Genomic DNA, 26100 nt, shown 5'->3' on the forward strand with positions numbered 1-26100 from the left:
TTATCACATAAAGAGTGACATCAAAACATGTTCTCGCAATTCTGTTAGCAAATATCTGACACATGCCACCTCAGCAATAACTGTAACCTATAACCATGGACTTGGCTTCAGTGACCAATTTAGTGACAGTCCTTTGTTTTATACTACTCCAGAACACCATTTTTTTTCAAGGAATATGCTTTAACCAAAAACTAATATCCTCTAATCAGGATCACATGCTCAATTTGCATCTACATAAGTAATTCAATTCATGTAATCCCTTAGCTGGCTATTCTTTCGATAAAGAAGTTCATTCCCATTGTTCCTTTCAAGTATCTCAAAATACTTACAACATCCACATGCACAGGCACTGATTCGTGCAACTACATGCACTAGGATAGGTAAAAATGAGGTATTTGGAGCATACCAAGTATGCCGAAACACCATCTAGGGTCATTATACAAATCTCCATTTGTGATTCAATTGTAGCTAAAAGCTTGCAATCTTTCATTCAATAGTTACCAATGAAAATTATATCATCATAAGTAACAAGGTAATCCTATCCTCAATGCAAAACAAAAAGGAAGTGATTCGGCAATGTTGTGCATTGTGTAAGTTGAAATGTTATGGTAAACTATGCCATAATTTTGGTTACATCAAAATTAGTATATATACATAAGATATTAGGCCATAAAACTATGTTTTTAAGGAAACTTTTGATGTTTCATCGCTTTACTTCTATTTTTCTTGAGCAACTTCTCACTCAAATTCAAAAGGCTGTACAGTAAATTAAAAGAAAAAACTATAATCATAAACATGAACAACAGGTGAGATCAAAGACACACCTACTTCCACATTCCTGATTAATTTATAGTCACCAACAGTTTTATTATAAGGCAATCCATTGACATACCTTTAGAATATCTATAGCCTTTTGGGTAGATGCAGCACTGGCAATTTGCCCTTTCTGCTTCTGTGCATTAACCTGTACAACAAAATTATTGCCCATTTAAGTTCAAAATGTATTTGTCAAACAATCAGGTCGCAGAACAAAACAGTGTAATAACCTGGATATCTCGCAATTTAAATGTATTTATCCAGTTCTGTGAATCGCGAGTTCTTGAGTCATCTTCACCAAGTTGTTTAACAAGTATGTCATACGTTCGCCTTTCATGCTACAGAATAATGAGATAAAACATAAATGATGGGTTCAAAAGAAATTTCTTACAGGTAGATTATTGTCATTGCGTACATAACTAAACACATACTTGTAGAGACAGCTTGTATGCTCCTATGCAGTTGAATGCAATGGCAAGTGCATGATAGCAGACTGCTGTTTGTATATGCTCTTGACCTAGAAGACGTTCATTCTTTTTCAAGGCTTCTTGCAAATATCGTAATGCAATATTCATTTTCCCAATATCCTGGTACATCATCGCCACATTTATAAATGTTGCAGCTACATCAGGATGATCTGATCCACATGACAAGCTTAACAGCAGCAATGTCCGAGACATATATCTTAGAGCAAGCTCAGTTTGGTTAAGGCCATGATAAAATAATGCCATGTTGCCGTAGCTGAAATTGAAGTGTTCAGAAGAACAATTAGTAGATAAAATAAATGCAAAACAAACATTACACACAGATGTGCATCATTAGAAAAATAATTTATACCAATGACGTGTAGAACCTATTGCGTGAAAATTACAATTTCTATACAAGCATGACTCATGTGATCAATAAAATTTGCTTAGAAGAAATTACTTAATCATGTGCTTGAGAGATATGATCAGGATTTTCAAGTTGAAATTACGAGTTTAAGATCTGCTAAAACTTAATGACCTACTGAAAGGGGAAAGCTATGTCACACGAAATTTGATGCAGGGTATGGGTGGGAGTGCAGATGTAGTTGGGGCAGTGTCATTTTTCAAAAAGTCTAGGACTCTAGGCTGTGGTAATCATGTTACATAAATAAATAGATATATACCTATGTAACACGGGTACTGCTCCATACCCGCACCGTACTGGTAGGGGTATGGGGATGTACTCGGGTACGCCCTGGGTACTCCATTGACCGTACATGCTCGAATACGAATCCATCCATTTTCGGACTCGGTCAAAGTTGACCGAGTCCAAAAGCATCTATAGTTAGGGTCGTCGCACGTTTTAATTATCCGCCTCTCACGAGGGATGCCCGCTCGCTGTCCCAAGCTCTCTCTCTCTCTCTCTCTCTCTCTCTCCTCGTCCTACTCGCCCTGTGCCCTCTCGCACAGTCAGATGCCCTAGTCGTCCTATGCCCTTTCTCTCGCCTGTGCCCTCTCTCTCAATGGTCAGATTGCCTAGTCACTCGCCCTCACAGCGCCAAACATTAAATGCATAGCAGTAGAAGACGCCTTGCGAGGAAAAGACCAGGTCGGCATCATTCGGCTGCATCAAACGAAAATTGGGTAAGAAACACCAATGTTTTACATCTGCAAGTATTTCACCAAACCAGAAAACATATCTTCCCTTCCTAATGCCCATTGCATTAACCAAAGAATACTAATAAATTTTTTTGTTTTTTTTCTCCAAGGGGTGTATATTTCTTGAAGTCAGTTGATGCTGTAATTTAGTTGTTTTTGCATATTACAAACCCTGTATTTCAAAATATTCATGCCTAAAGGAATTAATAGTAGACTAATAAGGAAAAATCCATAGTAGACTAATAGGGAAAAATCCAGTCTAATCAGCTCAGAAAAGGGAAACCAGTTGCTATCAAAAGGTATTAAATGGAATCTCAAAGTACTTAAGACCTTCTCGTGAAAAACTGCAGAGGGATAGGCCCTCAACCTTTATTGCGAAGAAAATGAATATTTACAACATAAAATTTCAGTCCAATGAGGGGAAGATCACTTCCAAAACAAAAGACAACTAGGGTCCCAGTGTCATTGCCGAACCCTCCCTCTTTAAAACCAGAGTCACCGGAACTGATCAAAATCATGTAGCAGACCTCCATAGCAAGTTGCTTGCTAGACAGCGTTAATCTTTCAGAATTCTGTTGCATGTGCAGGAACCTATCAGCAGCAGGAACTATCCCTTGAATCACCCTATTCACCCAATGTTTCCACTATTGTGATCTGAGTTTGTTCCAATGGAATTTCGCTCAAGCACCTGTTAAGGACCCAGCTTTCTTATAACAGAAACCCATCTTTTGCCCAGCAACACACACCATACAAAAATTCACACGATTTCCTATGAACTAGACCAGCAAAGCGTCTGAGATTCCCATCCGCCCAGGAGGCAATATGAATATTGAAGCAAATATTGTCACCAAACATCCAATCATCTAGAGCAATGCCAAGGAGCAGCCAAACTTCAATATTCTTTTTGTCCATCCAAGACAAGTTAAGTTTCTGATATTGCTCTTTGCAGACTTGCCACAAACCATTGACGTTGTTATGAGTCATTCTATCCTCTCTATGCCTTCTCGCATTTCTGAGCTGCCAAAGATACCAGATCACCAAGTGATAGGTTGTTTTCCAAGGACAGACCATGGTTTCCTTCTAACTTTTGGCTTACACCACCATTTCAGCCCACATTTGACGTTCCTTGCTCTAGGCAATTGAAAACTCCAACAGTCCCTAGACATATTGCAATTGAAAAAAAGTTGCTCTTCATCTTCTATCGCCCTGTGACAGAGAACGCAGCAAGACAAAGTTGAATTCCAAGCCTTTGAAGCCTGACTTCTGACATGATTCTGCCCTCACACGCTATCTTGATTAACAAATCTCGAAAATGAACCTTACTGTCAAGCAAATGATATTAGACAACCTGACCTTGCTCAAGCAGAAACCCAATTATTAAGGAAGAGACTCTGAGGGAGCTCAGAATAAGTTCAATAAGCTGTGTCCAGCCATAATGATGTACGTCTTGGATAAAGCTCAGGTCAGTCACAGGCTACAAACTGCTGCATTTGCTGAATATGCAACACGCTGGGTCCAAACCGAACTCCTGCATTCCTACCTTCAAGAAGCCTCTGAGGCCATTAAAAAACCCAACTATTAAGGAAGAGACTCTGAGGGAGCTCAGAATAAGTTCAATAAGCTGAGTCCAGCCATAATGATGTATGGCTTGGATAAAGCTCAGGTCAGTCACAGGCTACAAACTGCTGCATTTGCTGAATATGCAACACGCTGGGTCCAAACCGAACTCATGTGCATTCCTACCTTCAAGAAGCCTCTGAGGCCATTGAAAAATGCAAACAAGTGCATCATGGTCTTATTAGAACACTCCAGTTGTCAGAACTTAGGTTAACAATGAGTTCCAAGAGAATTAAGGTATAGTTTTGTCCCCTGGTGTGTATGTGTGTTTTTTTCTGCACTCCCGTGTGTTCTTTCTGCACTCTTACAAGATGGGAGTTGGAGTAAAGACCGTTTGGATACTTGCAGCCATGCCTGCAACATCAGAACACCACAAATTTCCAAAAAAAAACTTGGAGGAGAAACTAATCTTCTTGCCAAGCAGATGCTAATTCAAGTAAATTGAGATTAGAAATAGCATTCTTGCATGTGTGTGTGTGCATACATACATTTTTTTGGTTTTGTATTATTTATTAGTTTTTTGTACTTCTCCATTTTTTTTCCTGGTCAAATATGGCACTGACCTTAGTTGCAAGGTGCCAGGCAGTACCTAGGCAAAAAAGGCGCCTTTTTTTTTTCTTTGTTTAGTTATGTTACTCATCACATAATAAAATTATGTACTTACTGATTGAACTATAAGCTTCTATTCCAAGTAAAACTTGAAAAACTGTTCTGTTCTTTTCTAATTGAATGATTATACTTTGTAAGTAAAGCCAAAAAGTAAAACATGAAAAACTATTATGTTCTTGTTTACATGACAGATTAACAGTACACCAGCTTGGTTACATACTGGAAAACTGTGCTGTTCTGTTTTAGCTGATGCCTTGGTTTGATACACAAAAGAAAACATGTCATTCTTGTTTACATACTGGACAATGCTTGCATTTCTTATGGACTATTTCAGTTATCGACCTTATAGACTATTTCGTTTGAATCGTTTCAAACAAAAATCATATCAAATCAGTACATATAATATACATTACAAGTTTACAACAGATTGTACATATAACATATAATATACATAAAGCACACAAAACACCCTCACAAATGAGAAAATAAATCTGTTATCATGTTCCAAAAGTGAGGTCTGCACGTATTTCTCTGATTACTAGACATGCACTAAACAAGAGAAACTTGTGGTCTTTCTACCATAAACCTAGGTTTTAACATGGGTAAGAAGGCTGGCACAGGTTCTACAAAATATGTTTTAGAGCACGTAAGAAATATACAGAAATTCATTGGTTTTATAGAATATGTACTTAACGTATTGCTGAGTTGATATAAAATATATAATTAACGTACAACAAACTGTACTTAAAAAACAGAAATTATATAATATAACTGCATATAATATAAGTATATATGGTATAACAATGTATATTACAGAACTTCATTTGAAAGGAAGGTGACATTTCACCTTCCCATGAACTAGGCATATAGGGCTTAGTCCAGCCTAGGCACACCTAGGCACCAGTCTAACACCCATCATCTAAGTGATGGGCTTAGGCGACAGGTGTGGACTCGTGACTAGGTGACGCTTAGGCATGGACTTGTCCATGCCTTAACAAGTAAGGCACTGACCATTGACTGAGCTAGTCATCAGCTAGTTCCGCTAGCTCCTCTGGCTGTTCATGGAGGGATTCCCACCATGGAAAAGTAAGTTTTTGCTAAGCTTTTGGCTCATGTTTAAATAAAAGTTTTTCTTTATACTTAAGTGCCTTTCTGCACTTGTTCTTTGCCTTTGCTCTGAGCAGTCTTCTCCATATTTGAAGAGTAAATTAGACTACGTTAGTGGCCTGTTCTGGTGATTGATGAAGAGTTCCATGTCTAGATACTATAAAGTAGAAAACCCTGTCACAGCAATATTGCCTGTTTAAAGCTTTAAAATAAGTCATCAAACAAAGAAAAGTGTCAAGAAGAGAGAAATGCCTGTGGGCAGTATCAGGGTGGTCCAAACCAAGGCAACGCTCATTTATGATCAACTCCTTATGCTGCTGTATTATTGCACCTGCCATGTCACCAGCATGGTAGAGAACCATAGCGAGATAGCTGCAAATTAAAAAGCAATTTTAAAGGATTGTCAATGTAATACTGTTCAACAAAAAAAGAAGTTAATTCAACAAAAAAGAAAGATAAAAGGAAATGAGCTTCTGCCTAAAATATCAACATGCACTAGCTTTTTCCTCGACCAATTCACTGCTTACTAGAATTCAAAGTTTTGGTGCACATTGTAAAACTCTAGAAGGACCATGTTGCACCACCATGCGATCAAATTTTGGTAACACAAGCTTTAATATGCTTGCAAAGACAAACGGATTTGGTAGCTTGCAGATAGTAGGCACTTGAGCGCATGAGGTTGTGAAGGATTCATAGCTTAGGGCTCAAACTGTCACAGAACCCACACCAGACCATCTCATAATGCAAACATTGGGTGTTGTGGAAGTTTTCTACAATCATAGAGATTCAATTATTCACATGGATCTGAAGCCCATCAACCTAACATCAACTCAAATCTGGTATCTGTGACAATCAAGATACTGGATGGATGAATTAAAAGAATATCTAGTCACTTCAGTACGTTAACAAATCAATTGCTATCTGTATAACTTTGCACAAAATACTGTTGGTTTCTAGCATTAACAACCCTTTTCAGGTACAATTTTTCTCCTCCTCAGGATAATATAGGACATAACATAGAAGCAAAGCCATCTGAATATCATGTCTCCATATTCGAGACTACAATCAGGAACCACAACTAAATACTTAACGTCAAACTCAAGTTAAGAAATTACCAGCTTTTCGCCTCATTATATTTTTAAACATCGTAATCATATTTGTGTATACAAGCATGAAATACCTATAACCTGATTGCTTCTGAACACATTTAGTTCATAAAAACCACTATTGCAAACAGTTTGTGGCCAAAATTCATGTGATTACCGGCAACAGTTAGCAACTTCTCGATGCATGGGACCAGTTACCTGCATTCATACTTATCAATATCAAATTACTTTGAGAACATTAATGTCAAAAGGAAAAAAGCAACAGGTTGAAAGGTCCTACTTGCTGAAGTATTGAGAAAGCTTCAGAAAACAATGAGTACGCTTCATTAAGCATGCCCTACAATGCCAGAGGATTAATATAAATTAGACTGGCAGTTTTGCAACCAAAAATCATTAAACAAGTCATTTTGAAACCTTGGTTTCTCTAGTACCTCAGCTAACCGGAGCTTTCCTGTTTCAATAAGATCTTTTGCTTCAATGCAGACAGGAACAGAATGCTTCACAACAGGTTGAAGATCCAAAACATCTGATGTTTGAAAAGGACAAGTTGCATCAAGGTCATACTTTCTTGCAGCAATTGATATGCCCAGCTGTTTGTACATTAAAGAGTGGTATCAGATAAGGACGTTATCCCCAGCTACTATTGACTGCAGAAGCAACTAAACTAGCCAATATCAGACAGCAGTTGGGTTATTCTAACCCTACAAGCACTTCCAGAAAGGAAAATTAAGAACAATTGTTTTCCCTGAAACCAATATATCATCAAAGGAACCATCCGCTAAACACCAAATGAAATGCTGGAAAAAATCTGAAATCAGCATTGCATGGAAAGACGGGGCACAAGATGGATCGAATCCTATAAAAACACAAAGATCACAATCCAAAAACAAAAATACCAAAAGTTACCTTTTGGCACAGATTTCGGATGGTTGACACCTTTCGTACTTGTAATTTTGCATCGTCAGGTAAAGTGAACTACAATAACAGATTCTTCGCATCAACAAAATGAATTTTTAAAGAAAGGAAAATGAGCAGTGAATGAGATTTTTTTTAAGTACCTGATATTTGTGTTTTGCAAAATCCTCAATGCCAGACCAAACGACTTCTGATGTGATATGAGCATATGCCACGTGATGCTTCAATGCCATTGCAGCATTAGATGAATTTCTCTGGCCTTTTACAGAATTTTGTGTAGGTTCTCGACTAACCTGTTCCAGGAGAGATTAGATACTAGAACAATTCAAAACCGAATTCAACTCTTAATTGCCAAAATCAGAAGACAGACTCAGGGACCTACAAGGACCAGCCAGATTGAGCTAAGGCAGCTAGACCTAAACACACTTCAGAATTTCACATTTACGAGCAGTGTGTATGGGTATATACATACATACTGACATAAATGAATACATACATATGCATAAATATATACATATATATATATATATATAGCATACATACTTATACATAAATAATATATACACAGAGAGCTTCAAGTTTCAGAGGAAAAGAGAGAGAGGAGGAAGAATATACAGCAGAAAAAGTACATAGAGATGCAGGATACGAAACATTCAGAAATACATAATATATAGAATAAGTAAATAGACATACACCAACATATATATACATGGAACTTTAGTTTTATACTTTTGTAACTAAACATCAACCACCAGTCATTTTGGAATTTTAGTTTTTCTAGTATCAGCTAAATGCAGTTGTCCAGTTTCAATAACATCTTCCAGTTCCATGCAGACAGGAACATAAAGTTTGATAGGTTGAAGAACAAAACGTCTATGTTCCAATAAATAAACAGAATATATATATATATATACATGCACAAAAAAATCATATTTGATATTTTAGAAGGGTTTTTTTTTTTCTTAGAAAGGCCCATATCAGCAACTGGTTAGTCAATGACGGGTAGTGAATTAGTCAACTAAGTCGATTAGTCCCTCAAATGGGGTTACTGACATGGACATAGGGACTAGTCAATAGAATGGTTCATGGCCCACTGGGCAACTAGTAGGACCTAGTTTAACAACTAAGGTTCAACTTGAGGTATTCTTGGTCTCACCCAGCAATTACCTGACCCAAGTAGTAGAGATACACTCAACTGATCAGAATTGGGATACAGATTCGCTATAACACAACCAAAATCCCAGGGAAGTGCAAGCTGACTGCCATGAGCCGTTAGACTGCTTGCCTTGGTCAAATGACTCAAATCAGCAGCCCAGCTACTTGGACCGCATGCACAAGTATTAGAATTGCACTTGGCTACTCCTGAGAAAGTTCCTTTCGTAATTTCATACAGGTAAGAAAAAAAGTAAAGTGATTTTTGACAAATTCACCACCAAGTAAAAAATTTTAAAAAATGTGCAACCAAATACTGCCAATTTTTTATGACCTAAATGATGTGCATCTTTTTGTCACCATAGATTTCCAAAAACAAACTTGGAATTTTTCTTTTCAAAAACAAGTGAGATAGACACCAAAAAGGTTAGGAGGCATTCCCTTGTTTTATTTTTTTTAATAGAATCTAAAATCAAGTTGGACAAATGCCCACTCGCCCCACCCTCAGCTAATCATGGTTCTGCAGCTGCCCATAAGTTCATGTGAGTTGGAATGAACTTACAAATACATAAACAAATAAGAAATACTTGGCTTCATGAATAGAAGTATATACTAGTGAACAGCATGTAACAAGGACACATAATGTCAGGTTTTCTCATCAACACACACACACAAATCTACCAGTAAGAAATGACAAATAATTTAGGACCTTGTGACATTGACTTGGCAGGGCACCACCTTCTTAACATGGCTGGGCACAGTCGCTATTTTAAAATGATAGCACTTTTTCAGCCTATTTCGGTATTCTTTGTTTTTTCATTTATATATTATGAATAGGAATAGTGGATCTACTGTTTGTTTGCTTATATGTATATATATATATTAGCACTTTTTCAGCCTATTTCGGTATCTTTTGTTTTTTCATTTATATATTATGAATAGGAATAGTGGATCTACTGTTTGTTTGCTTATATATATATATATATATTAGCACTTTTTCAGCCTATTTCGGTATCTTTTGTTTTTTCATTTATATATTATGAATAGGAATAGTGGATCTACTGTTTGTTTGCTTATATATATATATATATATATATATATATATATATATTAGCACTTTTTCAGCCTATTTCGGTATCTTTTGTTTTTTCATTTATATATTATGAATAGGAATAGTGGATCTACTGTTTGTTTGCTTATATACATATATATATATATATATATATATATATATATATATATATATATATATAGACGCACACACACACATCCCTGCAATGCACACCCATGTGATATAAAATAGGACTAGTTAACCATTTCAACTGGTCCTACAAGTGCCAGTTTGCACCATTGGGTAGAATAATCTAACAACCCAGATTTGCATGTTTTGAAAATGAGATGGTTATCAGAAATTGGCCACTTACCATCCTCTTTCTGCCATTTTAAATGATATCTGGACTGTTGGATAAGGTAACACCACCAATTCAAGACATGATCAACCTGGATCAATTCCTAACCCTACCCTTAGCACACCTTCATAGACACCTTTTCCAACATTGAACACAGGCAAAGATATATCGCACTCACAAATGTGCAACAAAGAAATGAAAATGATTGAAAAGAGAGGCATTTATCATGCACACCTTCCTAGCAGCCCTCGATCGCATGTTGCTGATATTATTCTTCACAGTCCTAGTAACATCATGTCCCAGAAAACAATTTAGGAATTGTGACATTGTAAATCCAAGTTCATGGTCTTCACATTGCCTTAAGATATCCTGCCAAAGTGTGAAAAAAGGAGCATATTTTTCAACTTAGCACCAAAAAGGACTTTCAAGTCTTATTCAGGAACAAATTTGTTACTGTGGAACTTGAAAATGTAAGATCCATGGCAGCACATAATGAAGACTGGCATAACCACATACAGATGCAGAATTTATTACACAGGATTTATTACGCAGGTGATGATGGAGATGCAGAAGTGAGCTTTCTCCAGATGGCATGTAATGGTTATAAGCACATATAGATGACATCAAGAATACAGTCGATGACTAAAATTAACACAATATATGTCATACAGTTAGTGCTTTACTTGGAATCAGACTGGAATCAAATTATGCATATCCTCAAAGGTTAATCATGTTAAAAGCTTCACAAAAGTTGCCATATTCTCAAATCCATTTGACAAACTGATATAGGTATATAACATGTACCGCAAGTAACATTTTGTGACTAAAGCTAAGGTGTGCAAGGTAATCTTTCAGAGGATTGTTCTTCGGCAAGCATGTGGTGGTGATACCCACACAAGAATTATGTATATTTAAACCTCAAAGCATGAAAGTACCAAAAGCAGAGCAAAAAGTTCTATTCTCAAATTAATTTGATACAAGGATCTGAATACATAACCTATGCCAACAAGCGACAACTTTGTAGCCCACAAAGTAGAATCATCTAAAATCAGTGAACTACATACAAGTGAATATTTATTATTGATGCTCCTAAGCATCTGACAGAGTATGAGAAGTAAAGTATGCTTTCACAGACAAATAATATAAAAGAGACAGCTCTTTTGTCACCAAAGCATATATGAAACAGGATGGAATTTGGCAACACTTCACCTTAAGAATATGCTTCGCAGACCGCACAATAATCTCAGTAACACATAGATCCCATATATGGGGCAAGTGTTTTGTCATCTTAGCTATCTGAAAATATCCCAAAACTCAATCTGTTATAATACAGGATGAAAAATATCAATCATACACCAGAGAAAATTCACAAACTTCACCTTGCCAAGGTAACGAACATTTATTCCATGAGCATGCAATGCTTCAGCTAATGTCTGTCCATCCATGGGGGAAACCTCAAGTGTGTTAAGGTCTTTTACAAACTTTGGGATCACAACATCTACAAGATACGAACCAGCTTTTTTCACTAAAGCCTCATCTGTAGCTATCTCCTGATTAAATGCAAAATTCATCAGGTTAATATAAACACTTCACTAGGAACACCCAAAAAATATCTGTGCGGCATATACCTCTTCACAACCAGCTAATGGGAATTCCGTTAGGACATTGGGGTTCAAAAGAATATCCTCACATGAACTAGCAGAAGTCGGTGCAGATTCATTTGGTTGGGCTGTTTCACTTTCTTCTTTGGTCACATCCTTCACAGAAAAAAAGTACATGGTTAATGAAAATTTACAACAGAAGACTCTTTCAACTCTCCAAACTGAAAGAAACAAAATTGTCTTCCAATTTAGTAAGGCCATGCATCAAATCCAACAAGAACAGAAGAACAGAAACAGGAAGAAGATGCCGCCAAAATTAGCAACCATTAAAGAAAATGTTGTAACTAAGGTCATTAAGTTGAATAAAAGAACAGAAATTCAAAAGGCAAAAAAAGAAAAGGAGAGAAAATATCATCCATTGAAGACAGTCAAGGAGCATTTCTGTACCACTTTTGCTGATTCACAACCACTAGCAGCATCTAAGTCTGGGGAATGTAATTCCATTTGGGTATTTACATCATCTTTGATTTTACCGTTCAATCTCTCTGCAGCTTCAACCTTTCCAGATTAACAAATTCACAATTAGAAAAAATTAACTTGTGCTCCACCTTATTGCAAATATGGCATCAAATGAACCATGCATGAGTACTACCTGACAGAAAGAAGAAACAAGTTCAGGCCTAAGAACACAAAACCTTGACCCTTCCCCAACGTAATTAGCATCCCGAGGAGTCACTCTCATCAAATCTAAAAGGTAGTGTCTGATCATTATTACAACAAAAAACATTCACAATTAGATAATAAAGAATTAGAATTAACAGAACAAAATTAATTGCCTGCAAAAGTCTGTCATTTCCAACTTGGAAAATTGACAATAAAAACCTAAAATACTTGTAACTCTAAGGTGGCGTTTGGCAGCACCAGCATTAAAATCCTGGGATTTTAATCCTAGAATCAGGTGAATAGATCTATATATATATATATATATATATATATATATATATATATATATATATATATATATATATATATATATAAGCAAAAGAGAGCAAAACAATATCAAACAATTGAGAATTTTTTTGTTGCAGCAAGAAAAATGTAAGTAGCAAGAAATAAGGAAAATATATGAAAAAATTCAACATAAATGAATCATAGTTTCCATTTTATGGTTTTTATTCTCATAAATCTCTCTCATTTCCTCTTGTATACTAGAAAACCAATTGAATGACACAACCACTTGAAAACAACATTCATCGCATGTGTCTCCCTATTCAAGAGACGTGTTGGATCATATTGTCAATCAAGTATTCATTCTTCCCTTCTAGTAAGCAAGAATGTGGAAGAATGTCGCCGCCTGGACACACAATCTGCCAGGCCTGCCCCCAGCAGCTTCCTCCCTCCCTCCTCAACAACATCAACTGCCCAGAATGCAATCAGGTTGCAAAGTTCCCCGCTCTGCTGCCAGCTTTCACCAGTGATGGCAGTTCATCTGGTTCTGTGATTAGGCTTACCCATGGTTTGAAGAAGATGGAGAAAGAAAGTTCCGTGAAGAGATGAAGAAGAGCAAGAGAGACAGAGCATGCAAGCTTAACAGGCAACGAAATTTTCCATGGATTTCAATCGCATCCCTCGAGGGTGGATTGAAATCCATGGAATGGTATCCCAGTTTCGTATCTAAATTCCAGGATTTTGTTCCAGCGTTTGCTGGGATCTGGATTTTTCGGAAAATAAGGAATCCAACTTGAAGAGTGGAATCCACGCACAACAAACACGCCCTAATAGGAGTTTTACTATATTAGATCAGATTAAGATGGACCTTTCCTTTGTACAACTCACTCAACAGCAAAATTTGATGCCTGATGCAGTGAAATTAATGTCAACAAAAAAAATGAGAGGCATAAAAATCTGCCAGACACAGACTGAACAGCACTTGCCAAATGGTGGTGAAAATCGCATTAGGCATAAAAACCAGGTTAAGCTCTTGAAGGCTACCGAAATTTTTAACATGCTTAAGAGGTATGATTTCAATGGTTAAAGTAGCTATGTCCACCAGCTCTTCAAAGAATAAAAAATGCTGGTGATTGAGCAATAAAAAACAACATACTGTAGGTGTTATTTTTTTAGGCGGCAGTTAATAGATTATGTTCCACACATTTAATCTTGTTCAGAAATGTGTGTTTTAGGCGGCAGTTAATCCAGTTTAAAAAGTGAGAGTGGTGAAGTGGACATCGGCAAAATTTGAAGAGTTAAGAAATTTGCAAGTTTGCTAAAATCAATGTGCAAATTTTAAAAAGCTAAGTTTATTTTGTTATACAGTAAAATATAAGGAGGTTCTCTCTCTCTCTCTCTCTCTCTCTCTCTCTTTTGGTACAATGAAGCTGTTTTTGGTTGCAACTATCGGCACATTCTTCCAAGGAATGAGAAAACAGAGTTAAACGACATAGAAACTTAAGCTTCTTAAGAGTTGACATTTTGGATTAGGCCTGACCTCGACCTGATCCAAAATGTACCTGCTTGCCCAACAATACTCATGTCACGAAAATGGTGCATGAACATAGGTACACCTGACCAAGTCATGTAGCCATGTTGCATAGGTTTAATGGAAATTTGAGATTGCTTGGACTTCTCCAATGCATTGTCATTCTATCCCTGACCATGCATAGATCCTCTTCTCATCTTCCGACTCTCCATCATTCCTTACTTGCAAAAAAAAATTGTACTCAAAAGAATAATGAAAAAAAAATCCATGACAGACCGTTCTAGTCCCTTCCCTTAATCTTGCTCTCTCATGCGCACTTTTGTGAGGAAGGGCTTTCTGATTCCCAAACTTGTGCTAGAGGTTCACTAAAATCCGACAGTTTATCACTGAGTCTTTGAAAAGGGTAGATTTTTCTAGTGTCTATATGCCAGAATTAGCTTCTTGGAAAGGGTTTCCTCTCTCTCTCTCTCTCTTGCCCAATGAAGTTGTTCTAGATCACTACCATCAGCAGATTCTTCCAACTAAAGAGATAGAAAATAGGGTTCAACAATATAGACACTTGAGCTTCAGAAAGTTACTGTTCGGATCAGGCCTGACCTAGACCTGATCCAAATTATACCCGCTTAACCACCAACATGAACAAGTTAACACTAAGCTACATTAGTTCACTAAGCAAGCACATTCCCATTGCATTGGCACAATTCAAAGATGCAAAAGGGAGCCAAACAACATTTCTGAACATGATCAACTACCTGACCACAGTGACCCGGCAACTTCCGTTTTGAATACTAATTGCATATTTACTATGGGCTAATAAGAAGACAAAAAAACATCCAGTTAAAATGATAAAAGTAATAAGCATTGTATTGCCTCTAGAAGGTCGAATTAAATACCAAAAGCAAGAGAAATATGACAATGAAATAAAAGTTGAAAAAAATGAAAATATAAAATGAAAAAAAATCATGAAAAATTATGAAAAAATCGGATAAACTGATTGTCAATGATTTTTACAAAATATCAAGATTTTTCCTTTTTATTTTTTGTTAAGATTGCATTACTTTTCAAAAATATTGTGATATTTGTGGCTATGGTTTTGACAAAACTCAATTTAACAAAAGGCCTGACAAAGCTGCCTCCTCCCAGTTTTTCAAGCGCTTTGTGAAATTGAGTTTTTGACGAGCCACCCAAACACCAAAACCAATTATTAAAATCTATTTTAAAAAATCATTTTTTCGAAAACATGGTTTTCACAAAACACCATTTTCAAACGGTGTCATCGAAACACTACCTTATCTTTTTTCATTAAAACTTTTTATCAACGCTAGTACTTTCTAACTTCATATGTGCTGTCTTTACTCTTTAGTCATGATTTAGAATTGGACTTCAAAGAGTTTGCATTTGTAATAGAGTTCACCATTATTGCTTTAATATGTGTACTTTGTACATATAAAATAGTAAGGAGGCATTTGGATGACACCTAGAAACCAATTTCTGGAGATATAAAATGGTTTTGCTTCTAAAATGTCATTTCATGCACGTTTAAACCTTAGTCACAAGTCACAACTAATGTTTCAGAGTTTTAAACAGTGAGGTTTCCGTGTAATACGGCAAGCTTGAAAATACTGGAAAAAACGGGACAAAAAGCAGAAACAAGAAGACTACATGTCCAGTCTTTTTTAGTACTGCTTACCTCAAAAAATCCAAGGCAAATCTGCAAATCGACTGAAAAAACCAAAGCAAATCCTACCTGCACAGTGCGCAAGGACAGACCGCTGGAGATATGCTGGGTGCTGAAAAATGTACCCAGCCGTCGGAGGTTTTATGTGGCTGCCACTCGACTAAAGCTGCGACCAACAAACGCATGTCGGTGTGACCCACCGGTAGGTCAGAAATGTCACCTAAATCGTGTCAAGTTGTTTTCCTCTCTGTCGATGAAATGTTTTTAACGTCATACGTTCTACAACTTGGTCATTTCTTTTACGAATCTACCATTTAAAATTTTTAAAAATTACAAGTGATGCTATCACCGGAAAAAAAAATCTCGCTTGTAAAAAAGACGCAAAAAATCACGTTTTTTAAGTGTTTTTTTTTTTTACTGCTTTTTTGAAAAAAATGTGTTTTTTCCCCTTCTTTCAGTGATTCATTTTCCCACTTTTTTTTTTGGAAAATAATGCATTTTTCATGACACTAGTTTGGACAATACAGGAAACGAGTTTTACAAAAACTTGAGTTTGGCAAACCTGTTTTTTGGAAGGGAGTGAATAACCTGGCACCCACCAAGTTATTCACAAAAAAATGTGTTTTGGTCATATCACCGAAGCACACAACCCATGTCATATAGATACAGGTCTAGGTGCCGGTACGGGCACCAGTACGCATATGGGTGCGAAGAACTTTGAAACTGAGAAATGGTCTAAATCTTTGTAGTGACAACCCAGCCAAACAGACCCACATACCTAGCTCATCAAATCCCAAACCACTTTGAAGGTGGGTAGCTGATTCTGGGGGCACAGTAAAAGGCTATCAACCACGACTATCGGTAGTACAGCAGATGAGTATTTAAACCTATGTCACATAGGTACAGTACATGCACATATGGGTACCAGGATGGGTACGAGTACAATGCACTTTCAAAAAATTTGGGTACAAAGAGTAAGATTTTAATCAAATAAAACACTATAGAAAGTTCTATTAAAGACAACTTATAACTAAGTTGACTGAAAAATCGTTGGTCACCGGAATATCTCGTCGAAAAGCCCTACTGAATAGGTTCAAATTCAACTTCAATCAAACTACAAAGAATATGAAGAGTCCTTTAGTTTCTACTAAGGGCTCTTCATTGCCATCAAATATACACGATTGTTTAGAAAAAAAAATTAATTTGTGGACAAAAGTGAAGTTAGTCAAGTTTGATCGAGTCCAGAAAAAGAACGGCATGGTGCATTTGAGTCGTTGACCACCTATGTCATCACATGGGTGCGGGTGTTGGTGCGGGTGCTGGGTGCAGCAAGTTCCAAAAAAAATTGAGTTCGGATGCGGCATATAAATATATACATATATATATATATATATATATGTTATTTAAGTAATTTTATTTGTCTACTTTTTTACATTTTTTTAATCAAGGTTACCTTAATCTCATACAAAATTCAAAGTTTAATTAAATAAAATAAGAGGGAGAGAGAGAAGAGGGAAAGATAGGAGAAGGAAAAAAAATGAAAAAAAAAACACAAGAGAAAAGAAGAACCGATGCGGTCAGCAACACCCGATTCGGTTTGATCAAGTTAGGTGTCGTGTTAGACCATACCAGCACCTGCATCAGTGGGGTGCGCCACCATAGTTGGCGCACCCGTGCGACTTAGTTGACCACACCCGACACAGGTCTGACCTAGGCCATGTCCAAAGGCATACCTGCACCCATACCCATGTCAACATGCCGTACCCATGACGCACCCATGTCAACATGGGTATGACACCCAAATAGAGGTACCCATACGACATAAATTTAAACCTTTGAAGACTTTTGAAAATCTTCAATATATGATTATTCTCAAGCACCATCATAAACATGGGGTTTTACAAGTTGTGCTCCTCAAGGCCAATGTTGTACGTATCGTACGATACGACCCCGTATCGTACGATACGTATCGTCTTGTTTGAAAAAAACGGTACGATACACCCCCGTATCGTAAAAAAGGGGTGTACCGACCCTGTATCGCACGTATCGTACGATACAGGGCCTGTATCGTACGATACGGGGCGATACACCCCGTATCATACGATACGGGCTAAAAACGCAAAAGGGGGCCCGAGACCTACTTATTCGGCTTCTTTTTGAAATTTTTCTTCCGTTCTTCATTTCTAACGCTTGGATAGTGCCGTAAGGGAGGGCGATCGTTCATTTTCACCGTCAAAAACTTGATTTTCATCGTTAAATCGAACATTAAGTGGTCGATCTGTGCGTGGGTGCTTGATTTTCGTGGGAAGGAAAGGGATTTTCTTCATTTCAGACATTTCTTCTTCGTAAGGTATGAAATCTCATGTTCTTACCATGTATTCTTAATTTTTTACCGTATAATCGTAGATTGGAAGACTTTGAGTGTTTTTCATTAAGTTTACCATAGGATTTCGTTTTTTTTTTTTTGAAGATATGGATCCTACATGGCAATGGTGCGAAAGGGTGAAGGAGAATAACCGTTTGAAACTCAAATGTGGCTTCTGTGGGAATACATTTTCAAGAGGGATTATTAGAATGAAACACCATTTGGCAGGGACCTCCAAAGATGCGTCTCCTTGTGTTGGAGGACCAAACAAACCTTTGCCTCCATTTGTGCGTCAACAATGTTTAGATATGCTTCATGCTTTACGTCAAAAGAGAATACAAAAAGAAATTGAAGATGTAGATGTAGGCTATAATGTGCCTTTGGAAGATGAAGAAGAAGAGGAAGAAGCTTATGAATGTGATGATGAAGACGATAGCAGTCTAAGAACAGATTTGGAGACCTCAAGAGGTAGAGATCGTAGAGGAAAAGGGATTATGTATGAAGGAGGTCGATCTGGCATAACGGGAAGGAACAGGAGAGGCACAACAGATATTAGGGCCAGGCGAGGTATGCGACCACCTAGTGGTAGAGTTCCTACTGGTAGGTCTAGTGTTGGCTCTATTAAGAGTTTTTTCCCTTCATATACCAACCCAGGTGGTCAGCCGCAGATTCGTGCTGCTATGACATCTAAAGATATGCTATATCATGCACAAAAGCAGGTAGGGAAATGGTTTTATGATGCATGCATTCCATTTAATGCAGCTAATTCTTTTCAATTCCAAGTCATGGCAGATGCAATTGCTTCTATAGGCCCCGGATTCAAAATGTCATCATATCATCAGTTGAGGGGCAACATTCTTCAGGATACAGTCAAAGAAGTGTATGAGCATTGCGATGAGTTGAAATTATGTTGGAAGGAAACAGGTTGCTCCATTATGTCAGATGGTTGGACTGATACAAGGTCAAGAACACTTGTAAATTTTCTTGTTTATTGCCCTAAAGGTACAATGTTCTTGAAATCTCTTGACTTGTCTGATGTTCCTAAGACTGCTGAGATTTTATTCAATGTTTTTGATAATGTCGTACAAGAAGTTGGACCTGCAAACATTGTACAGTTTATTACAGATAATGCTGCAAATTATAGAGTTGCAGGAGATTTGTTATTTCAAAAATATAGAACATTTTATTGGAGTCCATGTGCCACTCATTGTGTTAATCTAATGCTTCAAGATCTTAATGAGATGCATGATATGAAATCAGTCATTGACCAATGTCAAGAGGTAACAAAATTTATCTATAATCATGCATATGTATTGAGTTTGATGAGAAAATTTACAAAAGGAGTTGAATTAATACGACCTGCACAAACTAGATTTGCCACAAATGTATTGACTGTGCAGTGTGGTGAAACAAAGAACTCCTTTGAGACATATGTTTGCTAGTGAAGAATGGGCTACATATCCACATGCTCATAAAAGAAATGCTTCTTTAGTTGTGGATATTATATTCAATAACGTATTTTGGGAATCATGTGTGAAGCTATTGAAGGTTTGTGTTCCATTAGTTAAGGTTCTCAGGTTGGCTGACAGTGAAGACAGACCTTCCATAGGGTACTTATATGAGGCTATGGACAAAGCAAAAGAGGCAATTCGAGACAACTTAAAGGAAAAGAAAAAGTTATATATGCCCATATGGAAGATTATAGATAAAAGGTGGACTGGATAGCTTCATCAACCTCTTCATGCAGCAGCTTATTATCTAAATCCTGCAATTAGATTTTCTCCTACATTTAAGAAGGACAGAGAAGTCATGCATGGTTTGTTAGATTGTATTAATGTGTTAGTGGAAGATTCTACAAAACAAGATGTTGTGCACAATGAGTTGGATCTATATGATAGTTGTTTTCGGAACATGGGACTACCTGCCGCCGTTCGAGCCAGGACAACGATGCGTCCAGGTAAATACATAGAAATTTTTAATTTACTTTGCATTTGTTACATTTGATTCTTTTAAAACTTTCACATTGATTTGTTATATTTTTGTTTAGATTTGTGGTGGAATAGGTATGGGTTTGATTGTCCAAACCTAGCACGTTTTGCAGTCAAAGTCCTCAGTCAGACATGCAGTGCTAGTGGATGCGAAAGGAACTGGAGTGTGTTCCAACATATCCATAGCAAAAAAAGGAATAGGCTCGAACATAAAAGGTTGAATGACCTTGTCTTTGTTCGATATAATATGAGGTTGAAACAAAGGTAATATAGGCATATAGCTTAATTAATGTTTACATTTTTTGTACAATATATTTATATGAAATTATATACTAACAAATTTTCTCTTATTTAATGTAGAGAATTAGAAAAATCATTAGCAAGGAAGCACACATCTCAGTTCGATCCTATCAGCTTGAAAAATTTTGACGATCTAGAGCCATGGATTGAAGAAGAACCAGCTGCAATATTTGATGATGAAGATCTTGAATGCTTCAACCCTGAAGCTGAAGCAACAGAAGGCTTTGTTGATGAAGGAGAGTCTGCTACTGCTGGTATTGGTGCTGAATATGTTGGTGAAGATCTTCCAATTCTTGACGATGAAGAAGAAGAAGAAGATGAAGATTATGAATGATGAATCATGAATGAGAGTCAAGTCAAGAGTGCTTTCATTTTATATGTATCAAAAACTTAAGAGTTATGAATCTATGGTTGTTGAACACTTGATTGAATGTTTTATGACTTTATCAGTTTATGGCTTATGGCCTTATGCTTTGTTGAATGATATTGTATTATTGTTATGAATTTTGATGTTTATGAATGATGAACGCGTAAGTTTATAGCAATAATAAGTCTATCATTATCTCAAACATGTTTCCTATGAACAATTTATTATTTTTAATTTTCTCTAATTTTTTTATGAATTTTCCGAATTTTTTTAAATTTTTTTCTGATTTATTAATAATTTTTAAAAAAAATTTACGATACGGTTACGATACGGCGTATCTTAAAGCCCGACCGATACGGCTTACGATACGCGTTTTACAACATTGCTCAAGGCACATGCATCCTGCATGTATGGGATGTCAGGTAATGTATTAACCTAGAATTGGCTTTGAGACAATTGTAACCCAATTTTGCAGATCCAACCTGCTAGTGCTTGTAACCCACTTTAATTCAGATCCTATAAGGCTATTAACTAGGAGGTCCAGGACAAGCAGTAGTTAGATAATATGACAAATGGGCATGTAAACCTTCAAAGATTTCTAAGGATCGTCCTCAAATTCTATCATGCAAGGTTGTTAACCTAGCATGTGGTAGTCAATCACAAGTGGATACTCTTGTCACACCCTGGATACCTACACAAGATGAATTGACCTAGGTCATCCCATCTCACTACATGAACCGCATATGTGATAAGTCTAGAAATGGTCAAGGGATTTCTCACTACTCATCAACTGATCTCAATTTGACATTTGGTTTTATTGGGGATTCCACCTTTTAAATGCCACTAGACAGCCTATATTTAACCACAAATTGGTCGCATTGTCTTGTTGTGACAAATATAGTCCTTTCCTTAAGTAAGAAACTTCAAGACCAGAACGTCCAATAACTTGAGTTTGTTTAATTTTGTAAGCTATAACGAATTACTTGTGATATGAATCATTTTACAAGTTTCCAAATGGTAATCCACATCTTTCAAGCATCTTCCAAAGGAAAGAGTTTAGCCATGTTCAAAGAATCCTTTATATTTTATATAATTGCATGAATTTTGAATATCAAATGTCAAGACATTGTTAACAAATTCAGGTGGATATAGAAGTGTTCTGGTGAACATCTAGCAGCAAATCCATATAGTTACTTGGAATTATGTTGTTAACAAGAAATGCTAGACAATAAGCAAATTCAAACTGGAATAGACAAAGGTATGTGCCTAATATTAATGTCCATAAGATTAATGAGCGCAAACCAATACTATTGTTTAGAATTATGCTACTAACAATGAATATGAGCCAATAAGCAAATTCCATATGGAATAGATGAAAATATATCCCTGAAACTGATGTGGATAAGATTGATAAACACATTGCCAAATAATATTAACTAAAACTTGAAACCAGAAATTATCTTGCTGCAAAACCTGTCATCACTACCGATAATGCCCTTGCATTCCACAGGGGCTGCTAGCTTAATGGGATTGCCAAATCCATCCAAGACGCTATGTTCCTTAATATGCAGAACCTTAGCTGCCTCTAGAACCTGAAGAAACAAAACGCTATCGTTAATTCTTTAACATGCTATGATGCAATGTCACAAATCCAACAGGAGTTGGCAAGTGATCCAAGAAAGGAAGAATAAAAGATGGATAGAAAAAATTTTAATTCAGAAATTGTCAGAGACAACGAGAAGCACAAATCAATGACAGTCATCTTCACTGGTACTAATATCACAAAACTAGTCAAGACATGTAATGATAAAAATAAGATGGCCAAAGACCCAAAGGAGTTATCTCAAAATTTGTCTAACAAGGTAGAATAGTATCCAACAGCTTGCGACAAGGAAGAACAAAATGCAGCTTAATTAAATATAAATCCTAGTTACATGGAATAAGCAAGTTTAAACTTCAAACATGTCCTTTTCTAAATTTTAACATATCCACATTGAACTGCACATCACATGGGAGTCCAAAATCAAAAGAACTGCCTACTTGGGGTTTTACTGCACCATATGCTGCAAAAAGAAAAGTTCAGACCCACCAGTCTTTCCATTTTGATGCCCACAGCCCGACGACATCTTATCAGGCCATCCATGTCAGATGCTCCTGGTTCTCTCACTCTTGTGATTTATAACTTTGTTCAATGCATATCCGTGTCTATACTTTGTGCTTGCCATGCATTTTCATATTTTTCATTGTTTTCCTTGCACTTCCCCCAAACTGGATTGATGATTCTTAAGTTATAAACTTCTAATTTACTATAAGAAACAATTATCTTCAAGCATAAATCTTATTATTTAAGTCTAAATGCCCTCTCCCATTAACACTTTAATTGTTAAAATTAATAATTATTAATTTCTATATATTGAACATAGACCTTTGTGCTTATACAGGGTATTATGCGAAAAATCCTGCAAAATCTTAGTTATTATTTGATGACTAAGTGCTTAATATAAATGTTTGTTTTAGCTTATTAAATATCCATTTCATGATTACTTTGTCATTGATCCTTTTCAATCTTTAAGCACTCAACAGTAACAAGTTTTATGTTTTCATTAGTTAGAGAAATTGACAACTTTGTTTCATATTCAATTTCATCCGACTTCCATATCTAGTTTTCCTGTTGACTGATACTTCATTCTATTTGATCTCCTTTTCAAGTGTGGATTAATTCAAAAGCCACTTCAGTTCAATCATCCCTTACCATTCATGCTTCCTGTCCCTAAGGTTTTTCCCATAGTTGGCAAACCCGGAATTGGATATGGATTGGCTAATAACCGGGTCAGCAGGACAATTGAGTTGACTCAACTCAGCCTGGTCAGGTCATCATTTTTTGTCGGGCGTTTTTAAATTGAAAAATTGGATGTTAAGAATAAAAGCTAATAAAAGTATGGTATTACATATCAATAATACAAACAAAATTAGCAATCTTATACATGCATATAGAAGAAAATCAGAATCTCAGACCATTAAAAAAATCAGTAGTATTGCAATATATCAGCAGAATGCCTATCAAAGAATCAGGTTAACCAATTAAATGATTGACAGAAAAGCAAGAACCACGATATACTCCATAGGCCTTTAGTTCAAACTTGTTGAGAAGCTTATCAAGCTATTAAGTACACAGACAGTTTTCAAACATTGAAGGTCATCTATATACTTCCATAAACTCAATAAATACATCAAACAAATTTGTGTGTGTGTATGTGTGTGTGTATGTGTGTGCGCATGTGTGTGTGAGAGAGAGAAAAAAAAAAGAGAGCGAAAAAAGAGAGAGAAAAAGAAAATAGGAACTGCATCTGCCAGGGCCAATGCAGCAACATCGAGAGAGGGAGGAAGAGCGAGAAAGAGAGAGAGAGAGAGAAGAAAAAGAAGGCACTGACCGGAGAGAAGAGAGAAAGTGAAAGAGCCACCAGACACATGAAAGGTTGTAAGACGGCATCATTGGCACTAGAATTAAAAAGTCTAAAACCCTCATGCTCCACATGCATAGGGAATGCTTCGAGAGGGAAAATGACCCTTCCACGGGGGATGCAAATCACTTGAATGCATAAATGATAAAACAAAGTCGAATTAATGATTCTACTCAACATTCCACAATGTATCGCTGAAAACCAGATTAAGCCAGACCTGGCTGATCTTATCCCAATTCAGTGAGCCAACAATCCAAGCAGCAGGTACTTTGAAACGGGTCATGGCCTGGATCATGACCCACCTTATGTCCAATCCAAGCTAACTCGAGTGATTCTTGAGTTAGTTCGGTTAGTTTGCCAACCACTGGTTTTCTAGGTCATCACACTTCTTGCTACTACTTCCCATATCATGTCGTGTGCGTGTCTCTGTACTAAGGCCTACAAACCCACCAACCCCTCCCCCCAACAAAAAGGGAAAAAAAAAAAGACAAAACCTAAAAACCAAAAAGGCAGCATCTATTTCTTCTACGCCCTCATCCTCTGCTTTCCCTTTTTTGGGGGGCGTGTGGTGGTGGGTGGGGAGGAGCGGTGGGGTGAAGACAGCCACACCCAAGCAGCACAGACAGCCATGACACAGGTGCAAAAGCCAAAATTGCACATCCATGTGTAAACTTTTATGTCATAATTCAGCCAAATTATAAAAAACCAAATCAAGAAAAACATCACCTTAGCATGAAACATTTCATTCCAGCAAATCTTTTTGCCATTGTCAACAGAACCATATAAAAGAGAGTCTGATTTATCTCCTTGCAGAATGCCAGGAATAATGCTCTGCAATTAAAAAATGAATAGAGTAAGCTCATGGGAGGACGCTGTCTGTGACCAGCACAGTATGAAATGATCAAAAACATAATCTGCATAACTAAATCAGGCAGACTTTGGAATCCAACTTCATAGAATCATAACTGCCAAAGTTATTTAGCAATACTAACGAGCAAAGATTTATAAAAGCTGCGAAATTTACCCCCCTGCAATGGACTGCAGAATATATCTAACATCTTGTCGAATGCAATTGTTGGAAGACTAAAATAAACCAACAAACTACTGTTTTACTCCAACAATAAGAAGTCCTAAATAATCACCAGCTAACAGAATAAAAAGTTGTCCATGAATAGACTACACAAATCGTGTTCACGCCAACTAGAGGCAGCTCGATCTCGGATCAAGTCATGGTATGCTCCGCTTGGTCGACCTCATCGAATCTCAAATTCAGCTTGGCTAAGCTCAAGCCACAGCTGAGTGAAAGCTGAGTATAAAACTATTAATATTTTAAGGTACAGATTTCAAAAGAGAGTGTGATGGGTTTATGAGGCACAAGATGCCCATCTCACAAGAAGCATTTTCTGTGATAAGCGTGTAATCCTTGTGACATTTGTGCTCTTATTGAGCCTAATCTTGCATGCACAAGTCGTGCGTGTATAACTCAGAGTCAACCTGTTTAATTT

General features: G+C 36.8%; 2 protein-coding genes across 6 annotated transcripts in view; one reads left to right on the forward strand and one right to left on the reverse strand.

Annotated features, from left to right (window-relative positions):
• Nucleotides 1-26100, reverse strand: part of LOC116260180 (clustered mitochondria protein) — a 53132-nt gene that overhangs the window by 4753 nt on the left and 22279 nt on the right. The window contains exons 12-28 of one of the 3 annotated variants that reach the window (XM_031638322.2): nucleotides 25322-25426; nucleotides 22608-22726; nucleotides 12610-12718; nucleotides 12405-12515; nucleotides 11985-12113; nucleotides 11736-11906; nucleotides 11566-11652; nucleotides 10591-10725; nucleotides 7939-8088; nucleotides 7787-7855; nucleotides 7312-7470; nucleotides 7161-7217; nucleotides 7038-7078; nucleotides 6027-6146; nucleotides 1248-1557; nucleotides 1047-1154; nucleotides 893-964 (exon numbers count right to left, since the gene is read on the reverse strand). In XM_031638322.2, the coding sequence (XP_031494182.1) occupies nucleotides 893-964; nucleotides 1047-1154; nucleotides 1248-1557; nucleotides 6027-6146; nucleotides 7038-7078; nucleotides 7161-7217; nucleotides 7312-7470; nucleotides 7787-7855; nucleotides 7939-8088; nucleotides 10591-10725; nucleotides 11566-11652; nucleotides 11736-11906; nucleotides 11985-12113; nucleotides 12405-12515; nucleotides 12610-12718; nucleotides 22608-22726; nucleotides 25322-25426 (2052 nt within the window). Of the gene's footprint in view, nucleotides 1-892; nucleotides 965-1046; nucleotides 1155-1247; nucleotides 1558-2778; nucleotides 4413-6026; nucleotides 6147-7037; nucleotides 7079-7160; nucleotides 7218-7311; nucleotides 7471-7786; nucleotides 7856-7938; nucleotides 8089-10590; nucleotides 10726-11565; nucleotides 11653-11735; nucleotides 11907-11984; nucleotides 12114-12404; nucleotides 12516-12609; nucleotides 12719-22607; nucleotides 22727-25321; nucleotides 25427-26100 lie in introns of those variants that run through there. The other 2 variants (XM_050080471.1, XM_031638329.2) reach the window with 2 other exon arrangements.
• LOC126410522 (uncharacterized) lies at nucleotides 13012-22601 on the forward strand. 3 transcript variants are annotated; one of them, XM_050080473.1, is made up of 3 exons: nucleotides 13012-20436; nucleotides 20527-20731; nucleotides 20828-22601. In XM_050080473.1, the coding sequence occupies exons 1-3, from the start codon at nucleotides 20289-20291 to the stop codon at nucleotides 21099-21101; spliced, it is 627 nt and encodes a 208-aa protein (XP_049936430.1). In that variant the 5' UTR covers nucleotides 13012-20288; the 3' UTR covers nucleotides 21102-22601. The 3 variants fall into 2 exon arrangements, 1 of the variants encoding a protein (XP_049936430.1); XR_007574628.1 differs by having other exon boundaries at nucleotides 13012-20731.

This window comes from Nymphaea colorata, chromosome 1 (assembly GCF_008831285.2).
Source record: "Nymphaea colorata isolate Beijing-Zhang1983 chromosome 1, ASM883128v2, whole genome shotgun sequence".
Taxonomy (NCBI): domain Eukaryota; kingdom Viridiplantae; phylum Streptophyta; class Magnoliopsida; order Nymphaeales; family Nymphaeaceae; genus Nymphaea; species Nymphaea colorata.

Coding starts and splice junctions, on each gene's coding strand:
- LOC126410522 (XM_050080473.1), top strand. CDS start 20,289: ATGCATGGTTTGTTAGATTGTATTAATGTGTTAGTGGAAGATTCTACA. Junction 20,437..20,526: donor CAGGACAACGATGCGTCCAG/GTAAATACATAG, acceptor ATTTTTGTTTAG/ATTTGTGGTGGAATAGGTAT. Junction 20,732..20,827: donor AATATGAGGTTGAAACAAAG/GTAATATAGGCA, acceptor TATTTAATGTAG/AGAATTAGAAAAATCATTAG.